We start from the raw sequence: 26,539 nt of genomic DNA, 5'->3' as shown, positions 1-26,539 counted from the left end.
TTGAAGTTCTAAGTCAACAAAAACAAAATATGTGGTCTATTGTTTTGGGTCTCCTGTGTATATGATGTTAAGGTTATTTTTCACAGTACATAATGAAACATACTTATGATGAATCTTAAGGGTGTTTTGTTTTTTATGATTGGGGCTATTTTCAAGATGTAGTTTCTCCTTTAAACTAGGCTAAAAAGTATTGTTTCCATGAGATTTGAAAGTGAGTCATTTTCAAAGCTCAACAACATTGTATCCCAATGGGGAAGAAGACATACAAAGGATTTTGAATCAAAATGTATTCACCACCTTGTTTTGCCAACTCAGTCAGCCAAATCTCAAACAACACAGGCTCCCTCCAACATCACAGACAAGTCAGCAATGGCTTGCTGCAGGAGGACATCAAGGGTGCAGCAGAGAAACAGACTGGGGTGAGAGTGTCTTTCCAGATCCAGACTGTCAGGATTTCTCACTGAATTCAGTCGGGCGAGTTACCTGGGAGATGAAGGCGCTGTGTGGCACTTCATTTCCTGGCCGAGCAAAATTCTCCGTCAGAGAACGGCGAGCACCCTGCGCCACTTACAACACCCTGACAGCTCTCCTCAGCTCTGTGATGTAAATGCAAATGACATATCAGCCATGGCTAATATGTAATCACATATGGCACCCAGCAAGACGACTGGGGCTCACGACTACATTAATTGACTCTACCACCCTGAAGTGACTGAGGCCACATCAGAGTTTCTGTGCTGACACAACAGCCGGAGACGTCGGGAGCCCTCTGCCGGCCCTCAGCCAATCACCAGCTTTAATGTCATAGCGCTTCAATCAGACAGATAAAATTGCTAATAACGGACGAGGCCGCAGCAATATGGTTGAGGACAGATCTGAGATCTTCATTCAGGCAATACAACGACTGCATGGAGCTGCACTGAGGAATAATTGGGCCAGGGCTGCTTTAAAAGTGAGAGTCCATTAATAATCAAACAAAGGCAGAGGATATATTTCTGCAACACTTGGGAATTCTGGTACAGCAAATAATGCAGAAATCTTCAGGGAATTCCATCCCTATCTGTATGTAAAATTGGACCCTTACCTTTTGAACATCAGAAGGCACCCTCTTGAGGAAATCCAGTATTTCATTATTGTCAATAGTATATGGGTTGCGCAGCTTCTTGGTAAATTTGTTAACGCCTGTGAAAACAGGAACACATTAATAAATAAAGGTGTTATACCAACCAGCATATTTTACAGTGTAAAACATAATAATTATAAAAAGGGGTTGTGTAACCCTATCTATCTACTGTAAAGTATATAGTTCCCACTGGTGTATCAGTAACTGCATTATATAATGCTGTTTCAATTGATCCCTTTCAGCCAAACTGAATTCAAGCCAGACCAATAGAATGGTAGAGACAAGTACGGATAGAGCAATACTTTAAGCAGATGAATAATGATGACTGTAATTTGAAAAAAAAGACAAACATTCATGACAACGTTTCCTCACTTTTGTTTGCTTCCATCTGATCATTTCTAGCACATCTATATTTACTTTGCACATGGCTGCATACCACAGAGAAAAGAATATCTCTGGGGTCTTGTAATGGGACCATTATATCCACAACTTGGTACTGCCTGTACCTCAACATGCAGACAAAGAACCTAAGGACTTAAATATGTGCAAGCAACTTGAAAGGCTTGCCTTGCAACCACAGAGATGGGGGTTAACTGGGGAGGCAGAGGAGTGTCTCAGACTGTGTGTTTTTTGTTTGATATGATGGTTTTTTGGTATTGATTGTGTTGAAGGCAGTGTGGAAGTACAGTGGTTGTGGGCTTACAGCTGGAGGAGGAGAGCCTGTTAAGGGCAGCATATCTCCCTGACCACTGAGATGACTGTCTATTCTCTATGACTACAGCAGATAATGAGAGGCTAGACCAGGAGCCTACAGACTGCCCAAGGACATCATGTATTATATACAGCTTGCTACTCTACCTCTGCTTTGTTTTCACACAAACCTTAGGCCTCGCCTCTGCTGCATCAGCCCACACTGAACAGAGCAAACCTCTGCAGCTGTCTGATCTCTGTGCATCTGCAGAGGTGTAGGCATGGCAGAGTTCTTAAATTGCTGTACTTCATTAAATCATATACTTGCTGTTAGGAAGATTGAATATGAGTTGTGTTTTTCAACAATAGTATAGTAATTCAATAGTATTTAATAGTATTCAATAGTAATTTATCAAGATGTTTTGGCCATAGTAATAAAGGATCTAGCAAGACACAGATAGTGGGAGTTTGTCAGCTTGTTATAATACACTTTTAGATGTGCAAAAATCATTTTACTGTACAATTGTATGAATTAAATTGGGTTTTTAGATGTAGAACTTACCCCATATCAGCACAATATATCGCAGTGGTAAAAAATATAACAGCGCTGTTGCCACAAATAGCACTAGGCAGGACAGGCACGACAAGAATGGGACCGACCAGTTGAATATGCTATAAAAGAAAAAAACATGTCAGATTATTGTGAAGTGTAAAACAAAAAAGATGAATTAATTAAGAAATTAATAGATAAGATATGTTGTATAAAATAAAATGGTCAAATTACTTCTTGATTCGCTCTCCAATGTTTGCAATTTCCTCCAAAACGTTTTGGACAACCAGCACTACTTCCTGCACCATATGTATCTTATCCATCAAACCTTTTTTTCCAGAATCCTAAAAAGGAAAAAGGAAGAAAAAATCCACAGACACTGATGAGGTACACTGTATGTCAATTGTTGGGCAGGGTAGACAAAGAGCAGTTTATCTCTGCTGTGCTATTATGTGTGATTTATCTATTGAATGGCCCGTAATGAGCAAACACTGTACATCTTCAGACTATGTTTTTGAAGATGAGACAGACTCAGTGCTCAGAAGCTGTTATGTCGATGGCTGAGAAATTTCGGCTTTTGTCCACCACACACAATAGAGCTGTTGCACAAGTGCAGCACAATCAAGACTCTCTGGTAGATGAAAAGTGCACAAAATGGTCATCCGCAATCAGGCAGACTAGATGACCTAGACAAGAAGTGCAGGGCCCTGAAAACTGAGGAAAGATTCCTTTCCAGCAGCCTCCACAGGACAAGCTTGAACATGTTTTTCCAAATCTGTCCGGCCAGGCATTCTATCCCATTAACACTTTCTTTGCATGAGAAATACCCACCAGCGCTTTAAAAGTGTTCACTATTTCACTCGCATGATTCTTGTCACATCTAACACTGCACATAAGTATTATTTACTTTTAATGCACTGATATAATAACGAGTCTTGCAAAGCAATAAGTCAACATGGGGTTGGGGTGGGGTGGGGGGGGGGGGGGTGTAGGGTCTCAAAATGAAATAAATGCGATCCCATCATATAGAAATAACAAGTATGAAGCCTTTCAGAGGCAGAGGAGTGACTAGAGATAATACAAGGAACACAAGCTACAGTAAAGTAAAGAGGGCTGAGAAGCCTCACATCAAAAGGAGGGAATAATGACAGGAATGATGACAGAGGGCGGGAGAGGAAGAGTGAGAGGGAGAAAGGGAATGAGAGTGTTGGGGGAGGGCGCTCTGATGGACCCTAGCAGGAGGCTTGGGGATGTCTATATGTTTATGTTACAAGTCAGCCGAAGCCGCAGCCTGTGTGCATTGACAGGGTCCAGACAGAATGCCTTTATCAGAGCTTCATGAGGCAGCCCCTGGGAACACACAGTCTGCCAGCACATAGAGACTCCCCACTGTCAGGCCCACTCTTCTCTACGAAGGGCGCAGGAAGAGAGCAATTCCCACACTAGCAGAGCCTCCCCCACTGGGCTCAGATCTGGACAGACACTGGCGACTCAGCACTGTCCAAAAAAGGAAAAACTATCACAAATATGCTTTCTTTGAGATTAACATCTCATGGTCTCATCATTGGGCAAGAGAACTATCTGTGACTATCCTACTCCACTCCACTGCATTGTGGAGCTGAGCAAACCTCCATGCGTGTCCTTTACTCCACATCAGGTGTTAATTGAGCTCTTTATCCAAAGTTTATTTTGAAAGCGGGGAACACTGTCTGAGAGTCTGCTAAAAGCCATTATAATCTGTGTAGGTGAGCTCCTGATGGACACAGAGAGCCAAGCATTGATAAATGATAGCTCACTCCATATGGATCCTCATTAGTTAGGCTCACATTCCTTTTCATATTTTCATTTAAACTTGTTTAAGCGACCCAATTACATGATTTGGAATTCAAATCTAATAAGAGATATGAAGCTTTATTTAACTGCACTGGATACACATGCAAGGTAAATTAAGCCGGAAATACAGCATCGGCAGGAAAAGAGAGAAAGCATATTGGCTTTCTTCTCAAAACAGACAAATAAATGTACTCTGAAGTATGCATCGAGAGGCAGAGCTCTCATGATTATCATTATTCATGTGCTTTATGATTCTTGAAATCCTTAGTGACCAAAACGGAAGTCCTTCCTACATAAATCATTTGATGATATTCTTTATCTTTGTTCAATTTTCTTTTCAGCTTGCACTTGAGTACAGAGAAAACAAAAATAAATAAAAGATCTCCTTCTGAAATGGAAAAGGATGGGTAAACTGGGAATGGACTAAATGAATCCTAAATGTCTACTGATTAGAAAACCTGTGTGAAATCATATTCTCATTTCAGATAAAATTGTAAAAGCTTCCTTTTAAGGTGTGGTAATGGAGAACCAATTTGATCTCCTGCACAAAGGTAAACATACTCTCGCAGACATGTGGGGTGTTATCAAAGCCTGAAAAAGCTCATTTAGCATCATTCCAATTAGAATAAACGGTGCCGATTTTGAATTCTCAGACTGAATATTTATCGAGTGACTTTTTTGACAAAGATAAGAAGTGCATCTAAATGAAAACACCTGTGTTCCAGGCAAATTGCCTCACATGGAGCTGATATAAGCTAACAAATGATTTGCTGAGGTAAAAAACAAAAAAACTCTCCGAGATTTATTTTGTGTTTGGTGGGTCCACATGCGGTAGCTCTCATAACGCATGCCACAGATCATGACATGGGCAGTCTGTCTGACTGGTGTACTCAAGGAGACCCAGCGGTGACTGTGAACTACTGGGTGAAAGATGGAGTAAACCCCCCAGCCCAGTCTAGCACCCCCACAACCACCTCCTCACCCTCCCCCCCAACTCCCATGGGCTATGCTCTGGGAGCAAGTAAACCCCAGACCAGCTCTGCCAGCCGGGGGGCAATGAAAGGGCTGTTTCATCTTCCATGTTCATTTCTATTGGAGATCTATGGGCTTGTTTTGCCTTTCTGTTTCTTTATGTTATGATTAAATATTGTCTATCTGCACAATTGATACCTAAGGCCAAAGGGAAGTCACTTTGCCCACACATAATTTGTAAGCTGTCTCTTTCCCTGAGGACAGATTTGTTCACAGGCAGAGAATCTGTTCTGTATTATCCTGGTGTAACACTGCCTTGCCTTTCGTCTCTCTTTAACGTCATGCCTTCACATTCTTGCTGCTCTATCTGAGGTTTTAAATATTTCCTTCCTCAAGGGGGGAAAGGGGGATAAAAACATATTTGAGTGGTAATCATAACCTTCTCAGAGGGAAAAGCCTTTATTCAAGTTAGAGGAAAGACTAGCAGAAAAAAGCAAAGGCTTTGAAGTCATCAAATTTAACACTGATCACTCTTTAACCCCAAATATTTCTAAAGACGACTTTGATAGGAGGTGTAAAGCTACACTGCTTGATCTAGCTGCATGATATCACATTCAAGTGACAGCAAGACCATAACAAGACTTTCAAAAAAGCCACTTTAAATTAAAGCTGACAGCTTAAAACAAACATGGGTGACTGCTTAATTAGTAAATGAAAGGAGATATTTCATTTCCTCTGAGTGTGAAAGGGCTTAGGGAGGCTCATGGAAAACCTTTCAAAATAAGCTTTAAAAGTTTGGAAACACATGCAGAGTATTGAGAGAATCTCAAACCTTTCTAAGACACTGCCATTTCTAACTAATAAAGTAAACATTCATCTATTATAAATTGAGGTTTCAAGGTAAAGACAAGTGTAATAATCATTCTTTATAGCATTGACATTAAATTCAGTGCATAAAAGTAATCCGGCCAATTTCAATATTTATAAGTACACAGAATTTTCAGTGTTGCTGCTCTTTGTTTAAGCACCACTTTGCCTGTTCCTAGCAACGATAGCAAGAGCGGCTCCCTACTTTGTCTGAACAGACATATCATGCAAGTTTCATCTGTGAATTAGCCCATCCTTTCAGACAGGATTTGGTGGATGTGCCTGTGTTTTTAAAAGAAGCTGGCTTTTTTCATAGCCCCAGGTCATCACAACAGAATATATTGAGCGCATTATGGATATGAATCCTGGGCCTAGACACGCAGCACAAGGGTCATTGCTTGGAGGCTTTGCGCTCCACACTTCATTGCCATAAAGCAATAATACACATTCCTGTTAACTCTTCCTTCTTTACAGAAAACAGTGGGATGAGTGTAATTGAATATTATGTGCTGTGGGGAAGTATAATTTTCAGGCTGCTTAAAGATTTCCTGTTGTTTTGTTTTTTAAGAGACACTAGAGAGATCCATTAATAAACATTATTATTTATGATTTCTCACAAACGAACAAGGGATAATAAATGATAACCTTTTGGGGCAAAGTATAAGTTTACTGCTGTGTTGTTCTACTTTGTTCATTTGTTCTGGTAGTTAAAGGTCATTACCAACACAACTATCCCATTTAGAAAATGATGCAAAGAAATCTACTGATTTTATCCCCAAGAGCTGTGCAATTTCCTAATTGACAGTGCAGTTTAAATTTGATTTATAGATTTTCAAAGGGCTGCATTTTCTCGGCGGAGTGCATTTGTAGAGTGACACTGAATACCCACAGGAACAGAATAAAGATCTACAAGCTACAACTGTTTCATAGATGTTGCCCTCATTTGGGATGCAGGAAAAATATTTCTATTCTTAGTTAGAAAAGAGCTTCTGAGAAGTAACTGTCATTGTAAAATACAAACTAAAGCCTGTTTGTCTCTTTGGTAAAATATTTTCTATTTTCTAAGAAGAAAGTGTTCATTTGTATATGAATAACAGCTATTTGCTGAACCAGGAATTTGCCCCCACCAGAGGCAATGTAGTTTGATCTAACCTTGGTTATTCAGAAATAAATATTGAAGAGGTTCACACTTCTGATGTGTCTGAACATAATTTTTTAGAAAAAGCCATTGAGTAATGTCAGGATAAAATGTTAAATCACTCAGCGTTTATGGTTAACCTTAAAATATGTATTTATGTTTACAGTGAAAACCGAGAAGAGATAGCATTCCAACAAAACATATTATCCCTTAAAATGTTAGAAAGAGACAGCATAAAATACCTTCTCGTCTTCCTCTTCCTCGTCACCCATGCTCATGTTCACCTAAGAGAAAATAAAGGGTAGAGGGTGATTTCAAACGAACGGGACATGTGCGCACTGGAGCATTTTTAACAAACACCTAGTAATGAAATTTTCTTTGAGTACATTCACCCCTATTGGGAGAGGCTTGTTTCCATAGAGACTGCATCACAGGCGTGACCTCACACAAAAGGAGAGGTGAAAGAGGGCCTTCCTCACAAGAGCACTGTCACACCAAAGCAATCTCATTTCTCCACAACATAAGCACACAGAAAAACAGAAAGAGGAAAAAAACACATTTAATTTGGATGCTGTTGCCTAGATCACTTTATATCAAGTCATCCCTGACCCCAATGTGGTGCACACTGTGACATTGCCTGGGAACAGAGCTGTGTCATTGCCGGCCAGAGGGTCACAGAGGGGTGGCAGTGTCTCAACACTGGATATGAGGGTGAGCCTGGGCTTTAACATTGCCCAGGGACTGCATATTTGCCAGCAGCCATAAACACAATCACCGGGCTAGGGATGTTGCTTTTGGGATCGTACGTATGAGCAGGCCAGGCCTCTGGCTGGCCGGTGAGAAGGCTTACAACACAGTGAAATTGGGGGGCAGTCAGAAGTGTGAACAGCATTAACCTTCACAGACATGTGTAGGGCAAACATCATTTCCATAACAGTGGATAGAGAGGGGATAGTGGTATGTTGTTAAGAGAACTACAGATTTGCCTTTCAACAAAATCAACAGACTATACGCTATACATACATTTACAGTGCTTTGATTTTAGTGGTGTTTTACTGGGCCACTGGAGAAAATATATAAACTACTTTAACCAGCTATAAAACATGTGGAATGCTGCTACAACAAACTGTACTGTAAGGTGTATTTTATAGACCAGCTCCTGTTGTAAGAGTTGTTAATTGACATTATTGTAAAACTGAAATTTGTTCAAGGCGTGCCAAAAGGAGTTCATTCCATCAGGGTTTGACCAGAGTTGGGTTAACATACAATATAGATTTGATTTGCATTCAACAGCATGCATCTACAGATGGATGAATACTGAAGAGTTTAGAGTCCTTGTCAGTGTCACTCACCAGGTCCTGGTTGGAGTTTGCCTTCCCCGAAGTGAGCTGGAAGTAGTGCCAGCCAATGAGCAGTAGCAGGAAGAGGGGCAGCATGAAGAGCTCCCAGTGCCACACCGTCACAAGGAAGATCTGAGATGACAGAACATGGCAGCATAATGCAAAGCCCATCAAAGTTTAGCATGGACCCAGCTTTCAAATCTCAGCAAGCCTGTTCACAAAACAAAATATATAATGGATTTAACTACGTCCTAAATCTCATGAAAAGCACTATGGACTGTAAAGCCTCTAAGATTTACAGCCAGTGGCAACATACTTTACTTTTAGTGGTTTTAATGTAACAGACATTGAGGGACAACTTTTAATATCTTGAAATCCTATTTATATACACCAATAACACTGCGCTGGCAGAGTGCCTTACTGCTGAACAGAAAGTATGACATGGATAGGCATGGTATGCTGTCTTTTAACTAGCACATCAAATCCTCTTAGATTCGGAGGCAGCGAGGCTCTCTGACGAGGCGCATATGGCAACTGGAGAAGCATTTGCAACATTTACCCCCTCCGTGGTGATGATACTGAAAAAAGCCAAGACCCCTGGTAGAAATAAGATGGATCACACTGAATGAGTAATCCCTCATAATTCTGTAAAGGAGTGGTGCTAAGCACATTGCACAACACCCACTGCATTTCACAGCAGAGCACTAATTGGACGGCTGCATTTAAACCCATTTAGTGACAGCCTAATGAGTCTGTCTCCAACTGAAATGATCAGGAATGTGTGAGGAGGATCACACCAGCCGGCTGACAGGGATGAAATAAAAAAGTCCCCCACAGCAAGTTTAATCTTAAAATCTATTATAGTGTGGTTATGTGCCAATACATTCAACATATGGTCCACTTTTTCTTTACCAGACATCTTTCAAAATGTAATTTTTTTCTCATTTCTTATATACAATGTTTTCTATAAGCAATGCATACTTTCTAACAGTTACATTCTACTTTGTTAACAAGTTTTTCTTTTTTTTTCAAAGTTTATTTCAAAATGTTGAGTATAACTGCAAAGCTGAACCCAACCGCACTGTGAGTCTAGGCTTAAAGAGCTGGAGGCTGCTTAGACTATGAACAATATGTTCGAGTTAAGCCCGAGACAGGATGTGAACCACTGGGGCCTTCAGGCCTCAATAGCAGGCCTGTAAACAGCAGACTGCTCCTGTCATAGCAACCATACAGAGTCCATGTATGTTGCTCTGGGGGCCAGTGTACCTACTGCCACACCAGGGAAACGTGAACCATGAGTAATGCAGACAACACTGTGGCACAGTTGCCCTAGGCTTCACCACTGTACTGCTTATTATCCCTCAATACAACCTGGGAGCTAGTGGGTGAGTGGAAGCATCATGCAGAAACACAGCGGGATGACCAAGCTATAAAGAAATGAACAATATGGTACTGTTATTTTTTTTTATAAGAGCTCATTTGAATTACGCATACAGCAACAAAACTAGCTGGTGGGGGGATTAAAAAAAGGTAAACAATGAATATGCATGATGAGCAGAGGTAGCTACAATACATCTCCTCTCTGTTATGAATAACCTACGTCATGTGTTGTCACCTCAGTTCCCATGAGGCGATTCTAAAGCGACGCTCCCCTCACCCCAGAGGAATTCAGCGGGCTGGTGGACAGGTATCTTGTCATATTCTCAGTATTCTCATAAAAAAGGAAAAAGAAAAGGGGGGAGAAATGTGCCTGGAAACTGACATGAGCCCAGCAGGAATGGTGAACCTCCTTGCCCTCACTGCAAAAGCTGCTACATTAACCACTAAAGTCTAATTGCTTGGTCTCTGTCTTCCTGTGCAAGTCAACAGAGGGAGCCAATTCATTTCCGCCCAGGGAGCCGGCAGAGAGAATCTGTCACAGGTATTCATAATCGCCCACTAATGCAAATTTCTGCTCACCGCGTTCTGGCTCAGTGGACAAGATAAAAGCCTACAGAAATACAATGCCTTGTGTCTAAACTGAGTGCTTAAATGAGGGTATAAACCAAAACTGTCAGAAATATCTTCTCAATTCCTCCCTCATGGTATGTCAGCCCATGTGTTCAGGATTTACATGCTTTTTTAACACTAATAAAACGATGGGAGAGAAACATCTGGGAAAAACTCTCAGATTCCTTCACTCAGGTGCACAGACTGAGACTTTGCCGTCAGACATCCCACAGTAATGAGCAGAGGCAGGACTAAACCTTCCCCTTGTCTCATCGCATTCTCCAGAGTTTCTGTGAGTTAGAGACAGAACTAATTCCCCACTAAGTGGTTTATGTTTTATTAGCAAGCAGCTGAGGGATTAAAGGACATGTTGGACAAAGTGCAACCTTTCAGGCATAAGTGTAAATTTGTATAAAAAATAATCCACATTTTAATTGCCATCAAAGAGGCTCAATTTCAGTCCTACACGCCTGACTGTGTATTTTTTCATCCGTCAAGAAATTATGCATGACAAGTAAAACCATGAACTTTTTAAATACGACCATACCAATATGTTGCAGCGGCGGTAAAGCAGTCATCTATTTAACCAAAAAGGCCATAAAGCAACAAACAAAAGCAAGGGAGGTAATAATTAATGATATACATTGTGCATTTAGGTTTACACGCAGCAGAATTGGATAACGAACGACTTGTAATTGAACAAGTGTTAGTATGTATGTCTGGGAGGAGTTGCTCTAATGTAGAAAACCTCCCTTGACAAACACCATTTAGCTGAAAAATGTCTGTATGATTATGCACAGGGTGCCTGGGGAGAAAAAAAAGAATGAATTAATAAAACTATTAGCACACGGTGGAGTAGATGATGGAGATGCACTCTCCTTAGCCACCTGTAAGCGCTTGGAGAAGGGGGCAACCCTGGGCAGAGCAATTCTGCCAGCAGGGTTAAGAACGGCCTGACAGATTTGTTTTATAGTGCCATTAATATGATTCCACTAAATGCATTCTGCGCCTTCTCATGCAGATCCCCTGGCCAGCAGAATGCAGTACCTAATAATAAAGCACTCAGCGATTAAAAGTGTGAATAAAATAACTTAAAGCTGAGCAAGCATGGCAGCTCCCACCACCCACACGCTCCCAGGAGAGGGAGACGGGATCGTAGCAGGAACAAAGGGACAAAGACACCCTCTATAAGAGTTTCTACCATCCTGTAAATTGATTAACAAAGGAGGGGGTTGCCCAGTCTACCAACCCAAACTACTGAGTGGCAGACGTACCACCAGACTGCAAGGCTGCCAAATGCTCTCCTTATACAGTACAGCAGATAACAGGCTATAAATATAGGCATCACATCAGTATAACACACATAATACTGTTGACGAGCCAAATTAATGTAATGTCACAGCACATGGGGTCATACAATATCATTACTGATGCTGTAAAAAATCATCTATTTGTCAGAAATACCCTGATTTTTAAGACTATGTACCATCCAAAAAACACAGAAGATTTAATCTTGGCTGTATCTTCACTACTCCCTTCAGTTGCACTCCACTTGGAAAGCTAAACAAAGTGAGGAGAGTGCCAGCCAGCATTATGAGGGTCAGTCATGGGGGCTGTGGACGGGTGCCAGATTACGTGAACATATACTGAAAGAGTTTAACAAGACTGACTACAGGCTGCAGGGTTTGTGAATGTATGTTTATGGTTGTCTTTGTGTATTTTTCTGTACAATGAACAGAAAAAGGCCAGAATGCATGCACATGATTGTGTGCAAATATGATATATATATATATATATATATATATATATATATATATATATATATATATATATATATCAAGAAAATAAATTAAAATGATCATTATTTTAAAAGAACAAATGGAAACCTCTATAAAACCTTGAATATGTTTTACTTTGATAGAGATGGTCTTTTTCTGGGAGAAACCAAGGGCAGTAAAATTAATCTGCATTACTTCCTCAATTAATATACAAAAAAAGGAGATTAATAATGAATCAAAGGCACAAGTAGCAGCTCAGCTCAGCTCACGCAGGTCTGTTTTTTTTTTTTAGCCCGGCTGAAACAGAGTCTGGCTGAGGGCTTATGTTGGGGACAGGAACGGCAGGCTTTAAAGTAGCTGTAAATGCAGAGCAATGAGACATGTAATTTGTGTTGAGCTTGGGCCAGTGTGGGGACAGGCTTTCAGGGGGTGTCGGAGGCAGAGGAAGCACAGATAAGATTTCTCTTCGGGGCAGGTAGAGTGTGTGGGCAGCCATGGTGCTCTGAGCTAATGCTGAATAAATATTTCACATGCGCTCAGCTCAAGTCTTATCGACTGGGGAGAGAAAGCGACAGAGAAAGAGGGGGAGAAAAGGAGAGGCTACATATGAGTGAGAGCTATAAAATGGGGATTCTCATGTCCCTCTTCAGTGGGGTAAAATCTGTTCAAACAGTCCTGGAGTGTGATGCAGTTCACAATTGTAGTTTTTAAATCAAATACATTATAGTATATACTCACATTGATATTTACTATATTTAAGTTACTCAAGTTAAGTGGTCAGTTTTCCACTTTATTTACAATTATTATTGCAATTTTTGCTTTATGAAAGCTTTAAAAAATCAATGCAACAAAGCTACACATTTTGGTTATAAAGCGATAGCTACATAGATCTTTGGGTTGATTCGAAACTAAAACTAAATTTAAAATAAATGTGTTATATAGTCTTGTTTTAGTTAATTCAGTGTTCACATTTTTTTCTAATTCGTAAACAAAGGTTAAGGAAATGACAAACAAATGCCACAGCTTGTAAGGATGCATGCACAGTGCAGTGCAATAGTGATAGCGGCTCTTTATCAAAGTACTGAGGAAGAGCAGCCGTGCAAGTCAAAGCATTAGCATTTGCTCACAGGGCCAGCTCTGGCCGTTGTCTACCCGTCTGTCTGACACATGCCAGGGCCAGAGTAGCGCCAGTGCAAGGCTGGAGCAGGGCAGTCAGAGGGGGCCCTGTGGTGCCTGTCAGTGGTGGCTACACTGACCCTGCACTCCGGCACTGGCCACTAGTGTTTAATCCGTGTCGGGAGCGTTAACACTGAGCGACCTCCTGGGTGACAGATCTGCCATGCGAGCCTTTTCCCCTGAGGAGGTGGGGAGGGAGTGGCATGGACTCTCTCTACATGTCAGCTCAGCTCACATGCGCGTTAACGCGCCGGGCCAAGACTTGCCCCGGAACAGCCACACACAGGTCGCCACCTCAGCTGCCTGGGGAGAAGCGTCCTCTGTGACTAGGAAGGTGGCAAGTGTGTTAAAGGCAGTCATTATAATATGGCACACACAATGGGGTTAAACACAAAGCATACATGAAAACACGCATAATATAAAATAACTAAGTACAACAGATGCACAGATAAAATCTATACACATTCATTCAGTGCAGTCAGCTATTATAAATCACTTTCCTTATTTATTTAAAAGTTACTTTATGCTGTTTAATAATGCTAAAAAATAATGAGGAATTTGGTCAGTTTAAATTTAATCAAATGTGTTCTCATAACTGAAATTCATGTCCTAAAACATATAAAAGTAGGAACACTTTCACAGCTCTAATGAAGTGAATATTAGCAGAGAAAGCTTATTAATAACACTAATATGGGGACATGTTTCAAGGTTACACAGTGCATTCAGCCAATCTTCAGAGCTGTCAACTGACACACAGCCATTCAGGGCAGCTAAATAATAACACTGTGTTAAATCAGGAGGCACTGCTGAGCAGTTTGCAAGTAGTCGTAGCCTATCATTTAATAATTAATAGATCTCAGACTCAAAACCACGGAAACACACATCGCCGTCACTGTCAACTGTTTTTTCCTACTAGACACATTCCCACTACCAAGTCTGTGAGAACTCCCACAGCCATGGAGATGGAGAGTGTAACCCCCATGAGACTAAAGAAACCCACTCCTTTAAGGCCTCCAACTTTTTCAAACAGAAAGAAAACAGATGCAGCGCAGAAACAAGGAGACAATTCACAGGCGTGCACAGTCCTCTCGCTGTTCTCACAAAAGCTTGGCCACACTGCAATGCAGTAAAGCACAAATAGGCAGATCTGAGACTCACAAAGCATCTCATTTTCAGGGCTAGCGTTAACAAGAATAATTATGACAACTCTGATTATGGCTTTGATCTTGGTCGGGCTGGTGTTCTGGTTAATGGCCCTGACTTCTGTGGCTCTACACAGGTGGTCTCCCGAGACCTCTGGAGCCAGATCTGACCCTGCCCTGCCCTCATCTGGGGAGACGATGATTCTATCAGGCCCAAAAAAGTGCCCATTGCAGCTGCCAAGTGTGTTTACAGCTGCATCACATCAAACATTCATCAAATGCCATCTTTACAGTGTGTGATGTGAGGCAATCAGCATTTCACAGGCTGTCAAATGATGTCTAAAGCAGTTGCTGCCTGGCAGTGACAGAAAGAAAATGGTTCAAATACTCACATAAGGTATACAGGTTTCTTTCTAGTCTAACTCCTGACAGATGAGGTACCTCATATGTTAAAATATTAATTCTACTTAAATACTTAAAGCGGTCTAATGACAGCAAAGCTCAAAATCAGCTTTCAAGTGTAAATGATCCTTTTTCTTTAACTTTCATCCATTTCATCTAAACCAAAATTGTTCACAACTTAAAACTTCTAAAACAGAATAATTTAGCTGGCTAATACATGCTCATTTAGCTTTTTTCTGCTTTTTTTGTGGAAGAAACTTGTGTCTCTTGGTGTAAATGCACAGAATGGAGGACTTCACTCCAAGTTGTTCCCACGAATAGCTCCTGTTGGGAAAAGTAACTGATCTCCTTAGTGCCTCCATTCATGCTTCCAGCAGTGCTGTAGCTCCATCTACAGGTACTGTTCTTGTGTGCAGCAAAGAACTCTGGGTGACCCCTCTGCAGTCACTGCTGATGTATAGCACATTCATCTCGCTCAGTCTTAGCGAAAAGCACATCTAAAGGCCGTTATTTTATGAAGATTTTAGCTGTCACATTTCCTCTCTCTCAGAGAAAGGAGCATGCTGTTGTCGAACTCTTGAAAAGCGCAGATCCTAGGCTCATTACTGTAGCATAAACAAGAAGAGTGGGGAAAAAAATCCCAATTTCTTGTTTGTATTTCTGTTCACTGTTGAAAATGTTTATGGGGATTTGCCAGAACTTTGTTTAAATGCGTGAGAAAGATTTTTTTATTTATTTTTTGTTACATTACCTAATTAGAGAAATTCTATTTTTAAAACTGCTACACATTGGTGGAAAATCGAAGGCAACTTCAGACAGTATGGGCGCTGCTGATGAGCTTGTGCAATCAAAACAAGTAACCTCCTGCAGTCACAAACAGTGACAATACTGCAAGTATTTCCATCCCTCACACAACAGCAGTAGCATACAACCAAATAAACCATCAATCTGTAAATGCTAAATGTATATGTCCCTGGATGTGCAGCTTTATGATTGCCACTCATGGGAAAAAGTTATCTTGATATGAACAAAGAAGACCTCTCCAAAGAAAAACGATATAATATTTTTCGCATTTTCACTCACTTAGTTTATGTGAACCGGAGCAGTGATCCCTCTTGCAAAATTTGAATACCTTATACACCACACACCAACAACCACTTCATAATGCATACATGAAATCTACATAAACAGGATACAAATGTAGACTGCATGCTGTGTGGAGGTCAGAAAATTGGCCTGTGGGACTGAGTGATATAATGGCTAAGTATTCCTGGTAAAGCACTACGTGAGCATCCCGCAGTCCCAGTAGAAACCACAACAGCGGTAATGCATTACAGGATGTATATGGTGTAAAAGGGTAGGACCGGTCTGCCTGCTTGATAAATAATGTATTGTAATGTATATTAAAGCTAGACCCACCACTGCAGAGTTTCGTTCAAGCATACCCTGAGAAGCCCTGTGCAGCCTGCCACTGTGGAAAAGAGCAGACACTAGTGGTATAATTATGCACATCTGAGAGGCAAGCAGAGGCCATCTGTCAATGTCTGAATCAGTTACCTTATTACCACTGCCTAAAGATATAAAGATAGGAGTGGGAGCTGCTTTCATTAAGGCACATGGTGGCATGCTGCTTTAGACAGCTCAAACCACTAACTTAATTGCAAATGATGACTTGGAGGAGGAGGAGGAGGAGTGGCTGTACAGTAGTGCTACCCTTGGAGTGGGCATGGGGGCAATAGTGTGGACAGCTGCATGGCACTAGGCTTGTAAGGACAGTCAGTCAAGACCTTGTTGTTGCCCTCACTGACTAAAGTTCAGAGTTTTTCCAGCTACTATCAATTAAATTCAATTTTTGCATGTGATTTGCATCTTTCACTGTGCTTGTTACTTGTTGAGAATGTAATAACTCATAGAAAAGAAAACCTTCAACTGTTCGCTCGTTGAACTCTCAGTCTGCTGATGAGTGGGTGATGAATACACAGTGGCAAGTCCAGTCTGGGCAATTCTCACCATGCACCTTTGACACTTAGACTATTTGAAACACGCCTCGTCACAGACAAAGGCGTACTCTAAATTCTCTGTTATTGTCTACTATTAAAAATATCAACCTGTGTGGTGACGTTAGCGCCTGAATCAAAGCAATTGTTTCAAAGGAAAAGGAAAAAGCAGCTACAGTCAATGTCACAAGAATTAGCATCCTCGCTCATAGGGAACAGATAACACACAGCTGACAAAAATTAGAGTGGGAAGCTCTATACTACAGTAACAATGATGATCCTGATGAAAATAGTGAGTGTGTGAGTCTTTTCCTTCATTCTGAGATCTCTATTTGTGTGCGACACTTCTAAACAGCAGGTGAAGTAGAAGTGGAAATGAAAGATTAGAGTGTGCCACCACACACTCCCATCGCCTGCGGAGGATCTAATTATAGGTGGAAGAAGATGGCCCCATCCCGCTGACCTGTCACCTGTCAGCCTGCCTATCCTCCAGCTCTCCTGCCCATATCCCTGCCTCCAAGTCTCCCGCTATCTGCCTTCGTAGACCGCACTCTTACCCAACTGTCTTCCTCTTTCTGTGCTCCAACTTTCTTTCCCAGATAGTAGCCTGCCTCCCACTCTATCCTTATACAATCGCCCGCATTGTTCTCTGTCTTCCTGTCTGTGTGTCCGCCTGCCTGTCTGTGTGCCTTTGCTATTCTAAAGGCTGTGATACATTGAGCCTGGCCATTGCCTGGGGGGATTTGCACCTCAGGATCAGTGAGAAGGGCTTACAGAATACACCAGGTATGAATTGCATGTCATTCTGAGACAGAGCAGACAGAAGAAAGGCGGTGAAAGGAGAGTTCTTCACACACCCTGTCTGTGACCGCTTCCTCACCCTGACACGGTGCTGGCAGGGCTTTCATGGCAAGTGTACACTCTTAATCATGACATTACATGTGCTGTACTGAGGGGGATTCACAGGGTGATTTAAGATTATTTAAGCTTAGGACCTTAGATCACATACCCTCATTAAAAACAGCTAAACAGAGACATTTAAACAAGGTTCAAATCTCGGAGGCAGACTGTCACTCCTCCACCCAAGGAAGCTGAGACTGTGATCCTCCTTACACCGTCCCCCGGGCTAGGAGGCTTTGCTAAGAAGTCAGATGTACAAACGCCCAAACCCCACCCCTTCAAATATACTCTAATGTCATCAGAACTGAAGGAAAGCCAAGTGGGGTTTGATTTAAAGGATAAAGCACATCCATCACATACGCATGGGATAAAAACAGAAGGCAACCATTGTTTTTCATGGGAAAAAGACTAGCGAGAGAGAAAATGACTAAACCAAAGATTCTCCCCAACATCTAATTCACATAAAATGAAAGAGTTAAGACTGGGCTGAAGTGAAATGGGACAAAACTTGTTCGCCCCAAGGCTTAAAGAGAGTTCATTAACGTGAGACAATGACTTACCAGAAAGGCTATTAGACTCCGTTGCGTGCTCTCCCATTGAAAACAGCTTTTAATGTACTGTAACGTGTACAGAACTGCTGTGCTGATTTTTCGAACCCGATATATATTGCGGGCAAGAACCTAATGGGAAATAATTGGAACAAAACACTTGTTAGTATCATTTGATACTAGACATAATGTTTATGACTTGGCAATGAGGTTCAATCAGCTTTACAATCCCTTATTTGCTACTTGTGAAGTAAGATGTTTAAAGCCAATTAAACAAATTAGTTTGACTATGTCCGATCCTAACTGCGACCATGTGTAGCTTTGTTGAGGCTACTTTATTATTGTGATGTGAGGGCTACATACTGGCAAGCCTTTTTGTTCAATCTGCTACTGTAAATTCTGTTTAAAACATAAATAGAAATAACCTTTTTGGAGAACTTCATGTTTTCCTCCATTAATTTTGTCTCCTTGGGTTGGAAAGTTTTGATACCAGCTCTGACCTGGGACAAGAAAAAGAACGAAACAAGCACTCCAGTTGAATTCTACTTGAATTCATGTATTTTATATGGTATGGAACATTATCACCTCTCTAACAAGTTTGATCATATTTAGTTTGATTCCTTACTTTGTTATAGATAACCTCAAGCACCAGTGTGATGGTTCCTTTTGATGGACTTCCCAAGTCTTCTTTCTTCAAGAACAGACATATCTGCTGCCCATTCTGAACCTATTAGAAATGTAAAAAAAAAACACCTCAGTTGTGTATATCATATATTAATAAGTCAAACTAAATCCTATTACAGCAGTAATGTAGTGCCTGATCATAAACAAACTTACAGTCAGTAATGGAATAGCCACTTTCCCTAAAAAGTTTGGGGCTTTGTCTCCATTTTCATCAAGGAGAGTCAACTCTATCACATCATGAATGTCCTTTATTGGGCTGTAGCAAAAGAGTCAAGACATGTTATTCACATTAAAATATATAACACATAATAGGACAATGTGCTGTTTTGTATCCCCTGGATGTCTTACTTACAATGTAACTGCTTTGTTCCACTCTGGATTGACGGTTTTATAGATTGTGTGAGTTTGAAGTTTGCTGTTACCGAGCTCAACAACACAAAATGGGTTGCTTTTTCCTGCAAATGAAAAAAAGTGTTATTTTTCATTATAAAAAATGACCAATCATGATCACGAGGATAGAAAACAGAGCAGTAAATTGTTGTTACAGATTACCATTGAGGTCTGTGGCAGGAAGATCATTTGCCTTTACAACTTTGACCTGAAGGAAGCCAACCTCCCCCACACACTTGTGTGAGTTCTTTAAGCGCTGAAACAAAAAAGAAAACCACGGTTAATAAATGGGAAGGAATTTCTCACTAAATCAACTGGTTTTACTAAGCTATATGCAGAAGGATGTTATGTCAATATTTGAGAACTCTCTTTTCGCATTAAAAAAACCTAAAAACAAAAGACAACTTACAAATTTATCCACTACGATGTCTCTCTCGTCAGGCTTCTCCAAGGCAGCTGTTTCAATGTCAGAGATGGAGACTCCCCAGCAGGGTTTCAGGGTGACCAGAAACACCAGCCTGCCCTTTCCTGGGTCCAGCACATGAGTGTAGAGCTGCCTCTCATTAAGTGGAAGTCTCGATAGGTCAATCTCAAACCTGACACACAAAAGGAAAATAGTTCCATTGAAACACATAAGGTCAACTAGTTCTGTGGAGGTGCCAATGTGAGCAAAATTAACACACCAGGATATACTCACATCCCCCATGATTCCTCACCCTTCCTCCCTCTCTTTGAGTACACCTCTACCTGCAGAGGTTCCTGGTTATCTTCAAACTGATTAAAGTCAAACTGCTCTCTCCACTGGGGATTGGCCTGAATGCAAAGGTTCTGAGGGCAGTTAAGACACAGATTCAGCACATACAGTAACACACAAACACACACTTTCACGCAATGTCAATTGCATTATTTGACTGAGCAACTCCTGCATGACAGGTGGATTAAGTCTTCATTCAGTCCAACCAGAACAAGGCAGGAGAGGAGAAAGAGAGGTGTGTTGTGTGTATGTGTCTCTATTTGTGTGTGCTTGTATGTGTACACCTCAGTAGCCACTCTGGGATTGTAAACACTGACAGCTTCCAATTAGAATCAGCTTTGTCCAACAAACAAACAAGCAGAGAGGAAAGCAGGGAGGTTTACAAAGAAATGACACGACAACACAAGACAAGTGCACCATAGAATCATCAGGGGGGAGGCCAACAAGTACAGGTAGATGAACAGGGCATGCTGGGTATGCAAATGAAGGCAATGAAGCCCAACACCCGAAGCACAGGGAGAAGTGAGTGGCAGCCTTGCCCAGTCTAATGAGCTGCCTCTGCCATGGCCCAGTGAGCCAAGGTGGAGGTGAGTCACTGACAGTCACCTGCTGAGAGGGAAAAGCGGGGAAGTAAGAGATAGGGGCTGGGAAGAAGACTTGAAGTATAAAGAGCAAACATTAAAAAGACAGAGGAGCATGAGAAAAGGGAGTGTATAAAAAGTGGGAAAAGAGAAAGACTTTTAAGAAACAAGTCCTACCTTGCTCTTGTACTTCTGATCACCAAGGCGGAAACGGACATAAATGTCCCCATGGCCATACTGCGGCAGGTCCTGTCCCTCCACCAAGGTGATACCAAGCACCCCAGTCCACATCTGGTTTTTCAGCTGATTCCTCTGCGTCTCAGCTGGCCGCTGGGATGGTGAGACCTGGTTCTGGTTCTGCTGCAGGGCAAAGATACAAACAGACAGTTTTTTTTTAAAAGCTCAGTTTATGTGCTCTCCCCTCTGTTTACCTGCTCCTGCCTCAGCCTGGCACCTCATCATGTGCACAGAGTGCATGAAAGTAGGACAAAGGTCCACACTATACAGCACATCTCTGTTGGAGCACATTAGCACATCTCTACTGACAGGTAAGCCACACCATGGAGGCTCCTGGGGAGCGAGGAAGAGTGGGACGTCAGTGAGCAGCCAGATGTCCCTGGCTGTGACAGTCCCACTCATCACTGGCTCCCAGACTGAGTGTGGGGAGGCAGGACACTTGGCATACTGCATAAGAGACAGCAGGCAGCAGTGAGTAATGATGCAAACCGCACTGCTCTCTCATCAGCAAATTATGCATACATGCAGCAAGTATAGCCGGCATCAGAGTTTACTACATTTTATCAAATTCCTCCAATATTTATTTAGCCAGCAAAATAACAAATCCTTACTACTAAAGTGAATCCACGAAACTAACATCAATGTTGTGCATTCGAGGACTCTTTGGAAAATCAAGGACAGGCTCAGCAAATAATCCACTTCTCCTGCCGTGTGTCACAGAGGGAGTGTGAGAGAGAGGCCTTGATATGTTTCCATGTTAGAGTTCCCGTGAGGCCATGCGGTGATAGGCCAGGGCTGTAAAAACAAACAGCAGAGAGGTTGTGTAGGGCTGACTGTAATTAAAGAGCAGGACCGTAATCTGCTCTAGCCTCTTTGATTGCCTAGCTCCTTCGACTGCCCCGGCGACGCTGCTTCAAAAAGCCCCACTACAACTCCCCTGCCACTCCGGCCCCTCCTCTTCACTACGGGGTCACAACCCACATTGCCACCCAATCCGGAGGGGATCAAAGCACATCTCAGGGACCTGAATTAACATGGAATACCACAGGCACAGCCCTATAAATATCAGCCCCTTCAAAAGAAGAGGAACAGAGGGAGTGGAGGAGCGATATAAAACAGGCCTCAGCCAAGTCATCCCAAGTGTTTATCTTGGACACATTTCTATCTCAGCGGCCAATAAAACAATTCCACTTAACTGTAAGTGGCCCCTAAAGAGAATCTATTCCTGGTCCTAAAAGGGCTGCGCGATTGCTTCCATATGGTGGGACAGCATGGGGACAAGCACGATGAGCTCAGACCCAGGTCCATTTGGCTGGTACCTCAGCACTGTCCATCCACAGCTGTGATATTACATTCTAACATCTGGGTTATTGCCCGCTATGCCTGGGAATTATCAGCATTGCCGATCTTAGGCATCCCACACTGGCAACATGCCTCGCACAGCAGAGCCCCCCTCCCACTTCTCCCATACGCCCCCCTCCTGTTTGAAACACTATCACACAGCAGAGTTTTAGTTAGGCACTTGCCATTCCCTGTCTCTGTGGTGGTAACACAGAGGGAAAAACGATGTTCTGAAAGAGGGGGAGTGGAACTGTAAGAGCTTTGTATTCAGCACTTCCAGGATAGGTGTTAAATGCAATAAGATATTGTACGTTAGTCAAAAATGAAACGGGAAAAAAAATGGCATTGTTACATTGTTAAATTAGCACTGTGATTTAGGCAGCAGAACATTGTGAAGAGTCCCATCACACATTTCTGCCTCCCTTTGAGTATATTTAACCATCTGTAGTGGATAACCTACAATGTGTATGAAAATGGCTTCATTCCTTTGTCATCTAATTTCAAATTGAGATTGTCTACTGGACCATCAAGAGACTGAACAGTGGCAGATGTAGTGACTATATAGGTGTGAATATAAACCCACTCACGGCAGTGTGAGTCCCAAACAGCAATCCTCCTATTTCACTCTGAATCTAATTACAGCTGCAATATATTGAAAGCCACTTGAGAGGAGATGGAACTTTGTTTACTACAAAACCAAATACTTACTATAATATTTATCTAAATCCCCTTTCATCACAACATATTCATTTAATATTATTATTTTGATTTTGATTATCATGTAATATCATGTCATACTTTTCTAAACCAAATACTACCACAGAAAAAAAATATGCATTGCAAAAAAGAAATGTTCACTATAAAACCACAAAAGAAATAGGCTGTGCTGAAAGCAAGTTTACATACAAAAGCCTCCTCCTGGACATATACCTCATTCTTTGTTGCACCATAGTACAGTGAGCTACTGCCCCCTAGTGCTTTAGATCAGGGTAACTGTGAGCACCAGCATGTGAATGTCAAAGATGAACTCATGGTATTCTGGATACAATTGGTAATGATTAAGTTAAATCAAAAAATAAATGTAATTATATACAAATCCATACCTTATTCTTCCTTGGTGGCCATCTCTATGGAAAAAAGAAACAATAATCAGTACAAACAATTCTGGTAAGAGTCAGGACAGGTAACTGTATTAACAAATACAAATTAAATATTCTTACAGGTGGTCTTTTGATGGTGGCATCTCTAAACATTAAGCAGACATCAACAACAATAACTCCCATGTCATCTTCTTTACTTTTCGGATCATCAAGACGCAACTCCATTTCATAGGTTCTGTGTAGAGACGGAAAGGACAGGAAGGTTAAAACGGATGACCACTTATGGGTATCTTTATGATAACCTGTTTCCTTAAATATGATATGATGACAAAATATCTTCCTCACTTGTACAATTCAAGAGCTTTCAGGGAGATAGTGCCCGAACCCATAAACTCATCAGCAGTCCGATTTTTATCATAGACCTGCAACGATATTACAAACATGATTAAGATTATAATACAGAAATTGTATGCTCCAGTACAAGATCACTATCGTATCATGGTAGTGCACTTTGATTCAAACAAACAGCTCCTACCCGAACTTCCACGTCATGCTCTTTGTCTCGAAGAGGATGGGAGAAGGACTCATTCCACCGTGGATTCAGGCTTTTATAAACCACTTTGCTTTTATAGAACTGTTTTCCTTCAAGTTTGAACTTCACATAAGGATCACTGGTCCCTTAAATGAAATACAAAAAAGGAGAAAATCAGCAAGATAATGTTGTGTGAGAAAAGTGGTAGTTACCTTAAGTGTTAATATACAACCATAGTGTACAACCGTAGTGTACAATATATGTTTACTTTGCTTGGAACATATTGCCACTTTCAAAATGTACACTGTGTATGAGCCACACACATGACCACACACATATAAACCCTTCCCCCAAAAATATGTGAGGAGGAGTTGCACCCCACACATGGCAAAAAACAGAGCGATGTAGCTCTTTAATTGTGGAAGAGTAGAAACACTCGCCAGCATGAGGCAACCAGAAACCAAAATCTAGAAGCAACCAGTGTTAATCTCCCAAGCCTGTTAAGAAAGTCTGTCTGTGAGTGGGGTGGGGGTATGGGACTTCTTTGTTTCTGCAATTGCATGCAGATTGGCCAAAAAATGAAAGCCAGTCCCATGCCTTCATTTGTATAGGGGAATAAAGGGGTGCTTGAGAGAGCCTGCAGGGAGGCTTGAATCACATGACAAAGGCCCTGTGGGGATGGGCTGTCAGGCCTGTCAGCTCCCCACTCCAAATGAACATCTCGCAAAGGCAGGCAGGACCCACAGCAGCTCCACCCTGCCAGCCTGTGACAGGGAAACCTCCAGGCAACTTGACAGGAGGAGAATGTGGCAGCTAGCAAGGAGAAAAGCTTTGGCATGACTGAGAACGGTGACGATGGAAATTAATGGGAAAAAAAGGGAGAACAAAAACCAATGAGTGGGGGCTGGTGGCGTGGGTCCTTTCAGAATATGTAATGACAATGTATGCCATTGGTGAGCGTTTGGCACGGTGTTGATTGTTGGGCAAACAGTGGACAGACAGGGGGCGTGTGGGGATTGCATCATCATGGTGCCATCTTGTCAGGGAAAGTAAGGTCTCAACTAGCAGGGAGTAGGGCACTAGGCTCGAAGGGTCTTCTGCCACCAGGCAAGAAAAAAAAAACAGTGATTACAAAAAGGAAGTCCTTTCCCCTTTTCACTGTAAGGTGATTTACAAACGCTACAGGAGCGACAGCAATGTATACTATTGGTTAAAACCATAGCATAGGGATGGCCTCTAGCTCACCGGGTAGAGTGTGTGCCCCATGTAGACTTGGCAGAGGCTGGGATTTGAATCTGACCTGCCGCCCTTTGCTGTGTGTCATCACCTCTCCCTCTCTCTCCCCCCTTCCTTGTCAATCTTCAGCTGCTTAACTAAATAATGCCGTAAAAAATATTTTTAAAACACACAGCAAGACTGGTGTACCTTTGAAAAACTGTAATATCAATACATCAATTTACAATTGGCAACTATGAAATGTATCTTGTTTCGATCTTTCTATCTAAAATTGCCAGTTTGAACGATCATTTTTACTTTAACTTAAACTAACTAAATTCCAACAAAAAAGTGTTCAAGCATCTTTAGTAAATAGCCACACTTGTTAAGAGCACACATTCATTTTCTCAAGTTGTAGTTCACCTTTTGTCCACCTGAGGCTGCTGCTTTCCCAAAGCAAACTGTACAGGGCCTGGGCCTCATAGTGCGGTCTAAATGAGTGGAAATGTGTTTTCAACACACACTCGTTCTTTCTCTCTCGCAGATCTAGCTATACTTTGTCAATTTTCATTTTTTATTTATTTTCAATACCCTTTATTTAACCAGGATATTCACATTGAGATTTAAAATCTCTTTTCCAAACGAGTCCTGGCCAAGACAGCAGCATTAACATACAAGTTTCACATTTAAAACCAAAACAACACACAACTTAACATGATAAATCAACAAAATAAAATAGCATTAAAAATAAAAAAAGCAGGTCAATGGGGAATCAATTCTCAAAAGATTATTCAGTGATGAAAATTAAGGATGACTACATGAATAACATTTTATAAAAAGCCTAAAGACATCAACAAAATCATTTAAAGGAAACGTTGTGGCCTGTTATTTTTTAAAAAGTAATTCATGATGTGTGATATAATGCTTCCTCTTTAAATCATACTAGTGACAGGCTTTACTTTCCCTAAAAGCACATCGGCTTTGAAGGAAGAATTATGACAATTAATCTGCCAAATTAATTTAGGAAACAATCCACTACACTACACCTTAAATACCAGTGGTTTCATGTACATATTATGAGTTCTTTTAACAAAACATGATTGCTTTATCCCAGTTTGTCTTCTGTCTTACCGGTCTGACTGCATACCTCTCTAGTGTTTTTTTCTGTTTGTACAGAAACCATTTGACAAGACGTGTCATCCTCACAGGAAAACACATCCATTAAATGAACACAGCCCATTTTGCCTTCATACACAATAA

General features: G+C 41.4%; 1 protein-coding gene across 5 annotated transcripts in view; it reads right to left on the bottom strand.

Annotated features, from left to right (window-relative positions):
* Positions 1-26,539, bottom strand: part of mctp2a (multiple C2 domains, transmembrane 2a) — a 31,677-nt gene that overhangs the window by 1,901 nt on the left and 3,237 nt on the right. For 3 of the 5 annotated variants that reach the window (XM_083917294.1, XM_083917291.1, XM_083917292.1), the window contains exons 5-22: positions 24,068-24,210; positions 23,878-23,954; positions 23,653-23,767; positions 23,536-23,559; positions 21,032-21,214; positions 20,217-20,347; positions 19,929-20,115; positions 19,682-19,775; positions 19,482-19,584; positions 19,283-19,385; positions 19,071-19,172; positions 18,871-18,945; positions 18,458-18,577; positions 8,526-8,645; positions 7,416-7,457; positions 2,598-2,707; positions 2,376-2,485; positions 1,085-1,182 (exon numbers count right to left, since the gene is read on the bottom strand). In XM_083917294.1, coding sequence (XP_083773420.1) covers positions 1,085-1,182; positions 2,376-2,485; positions 2,598-2,707; positions 7,416-7,457; positions 8,526-8,645; positions 18,458-18,577; positions 18,871-18,945; positions 19,071-19,172; positions 19,283-19,385; positions 19,482-19,584; positions 19,682-19,775; positions 19,929-20,115; positions 20,217-20,347; positions 21,032-21,214; positions 23,536-23,559; positions 23,653-23,767; positions 23,878-23,954; positions 24,068-24,210 — 1,937 coding nt within the window. Of the gene's footprint in view, positions 1-1,084; positions 1,183-2,375; positions 2,486-2,597; positions 2,708-3,828; positions 3,861-7,415; positions 7,458-8,525; positions 8,646-18,457; positions 18,578-18,870; positions 18,946-19,070; positions 19,173-19,282; positions 19,386-19,481; positions 19,585-19,681; positions 19,776-19,928; positions 20,116-20,216; positions 20,348-21,031; positions 21,215-23,535; positions 23,560-23,652; positions 23,768-23,877; positions 23,955-24,067; positions 24,211-26,539 lie in introns of those variants that run through there. The other 2 variants (XM_083917293.1, XM_083917295.1) reach the window with 2 other exon arrangements.

The sequence above is a fragment of the Echiichthys vipera genome (assembly GCF_963691815.1).
Source record: "Echiichthys vipera genome assembly, chromosome: 7".
Lineage (NCBI taxonomy): Eukaryota > Metazoa > Chordata > Actinopteri > Perciformes > Trachinidae > Echiichthys > Echiichthys vipera.
The sequence above is the reverse complement of the archived record's forward strand: the minus strand, read 5'-3'. Positions and strand labels throughout refer to the sequence as shown.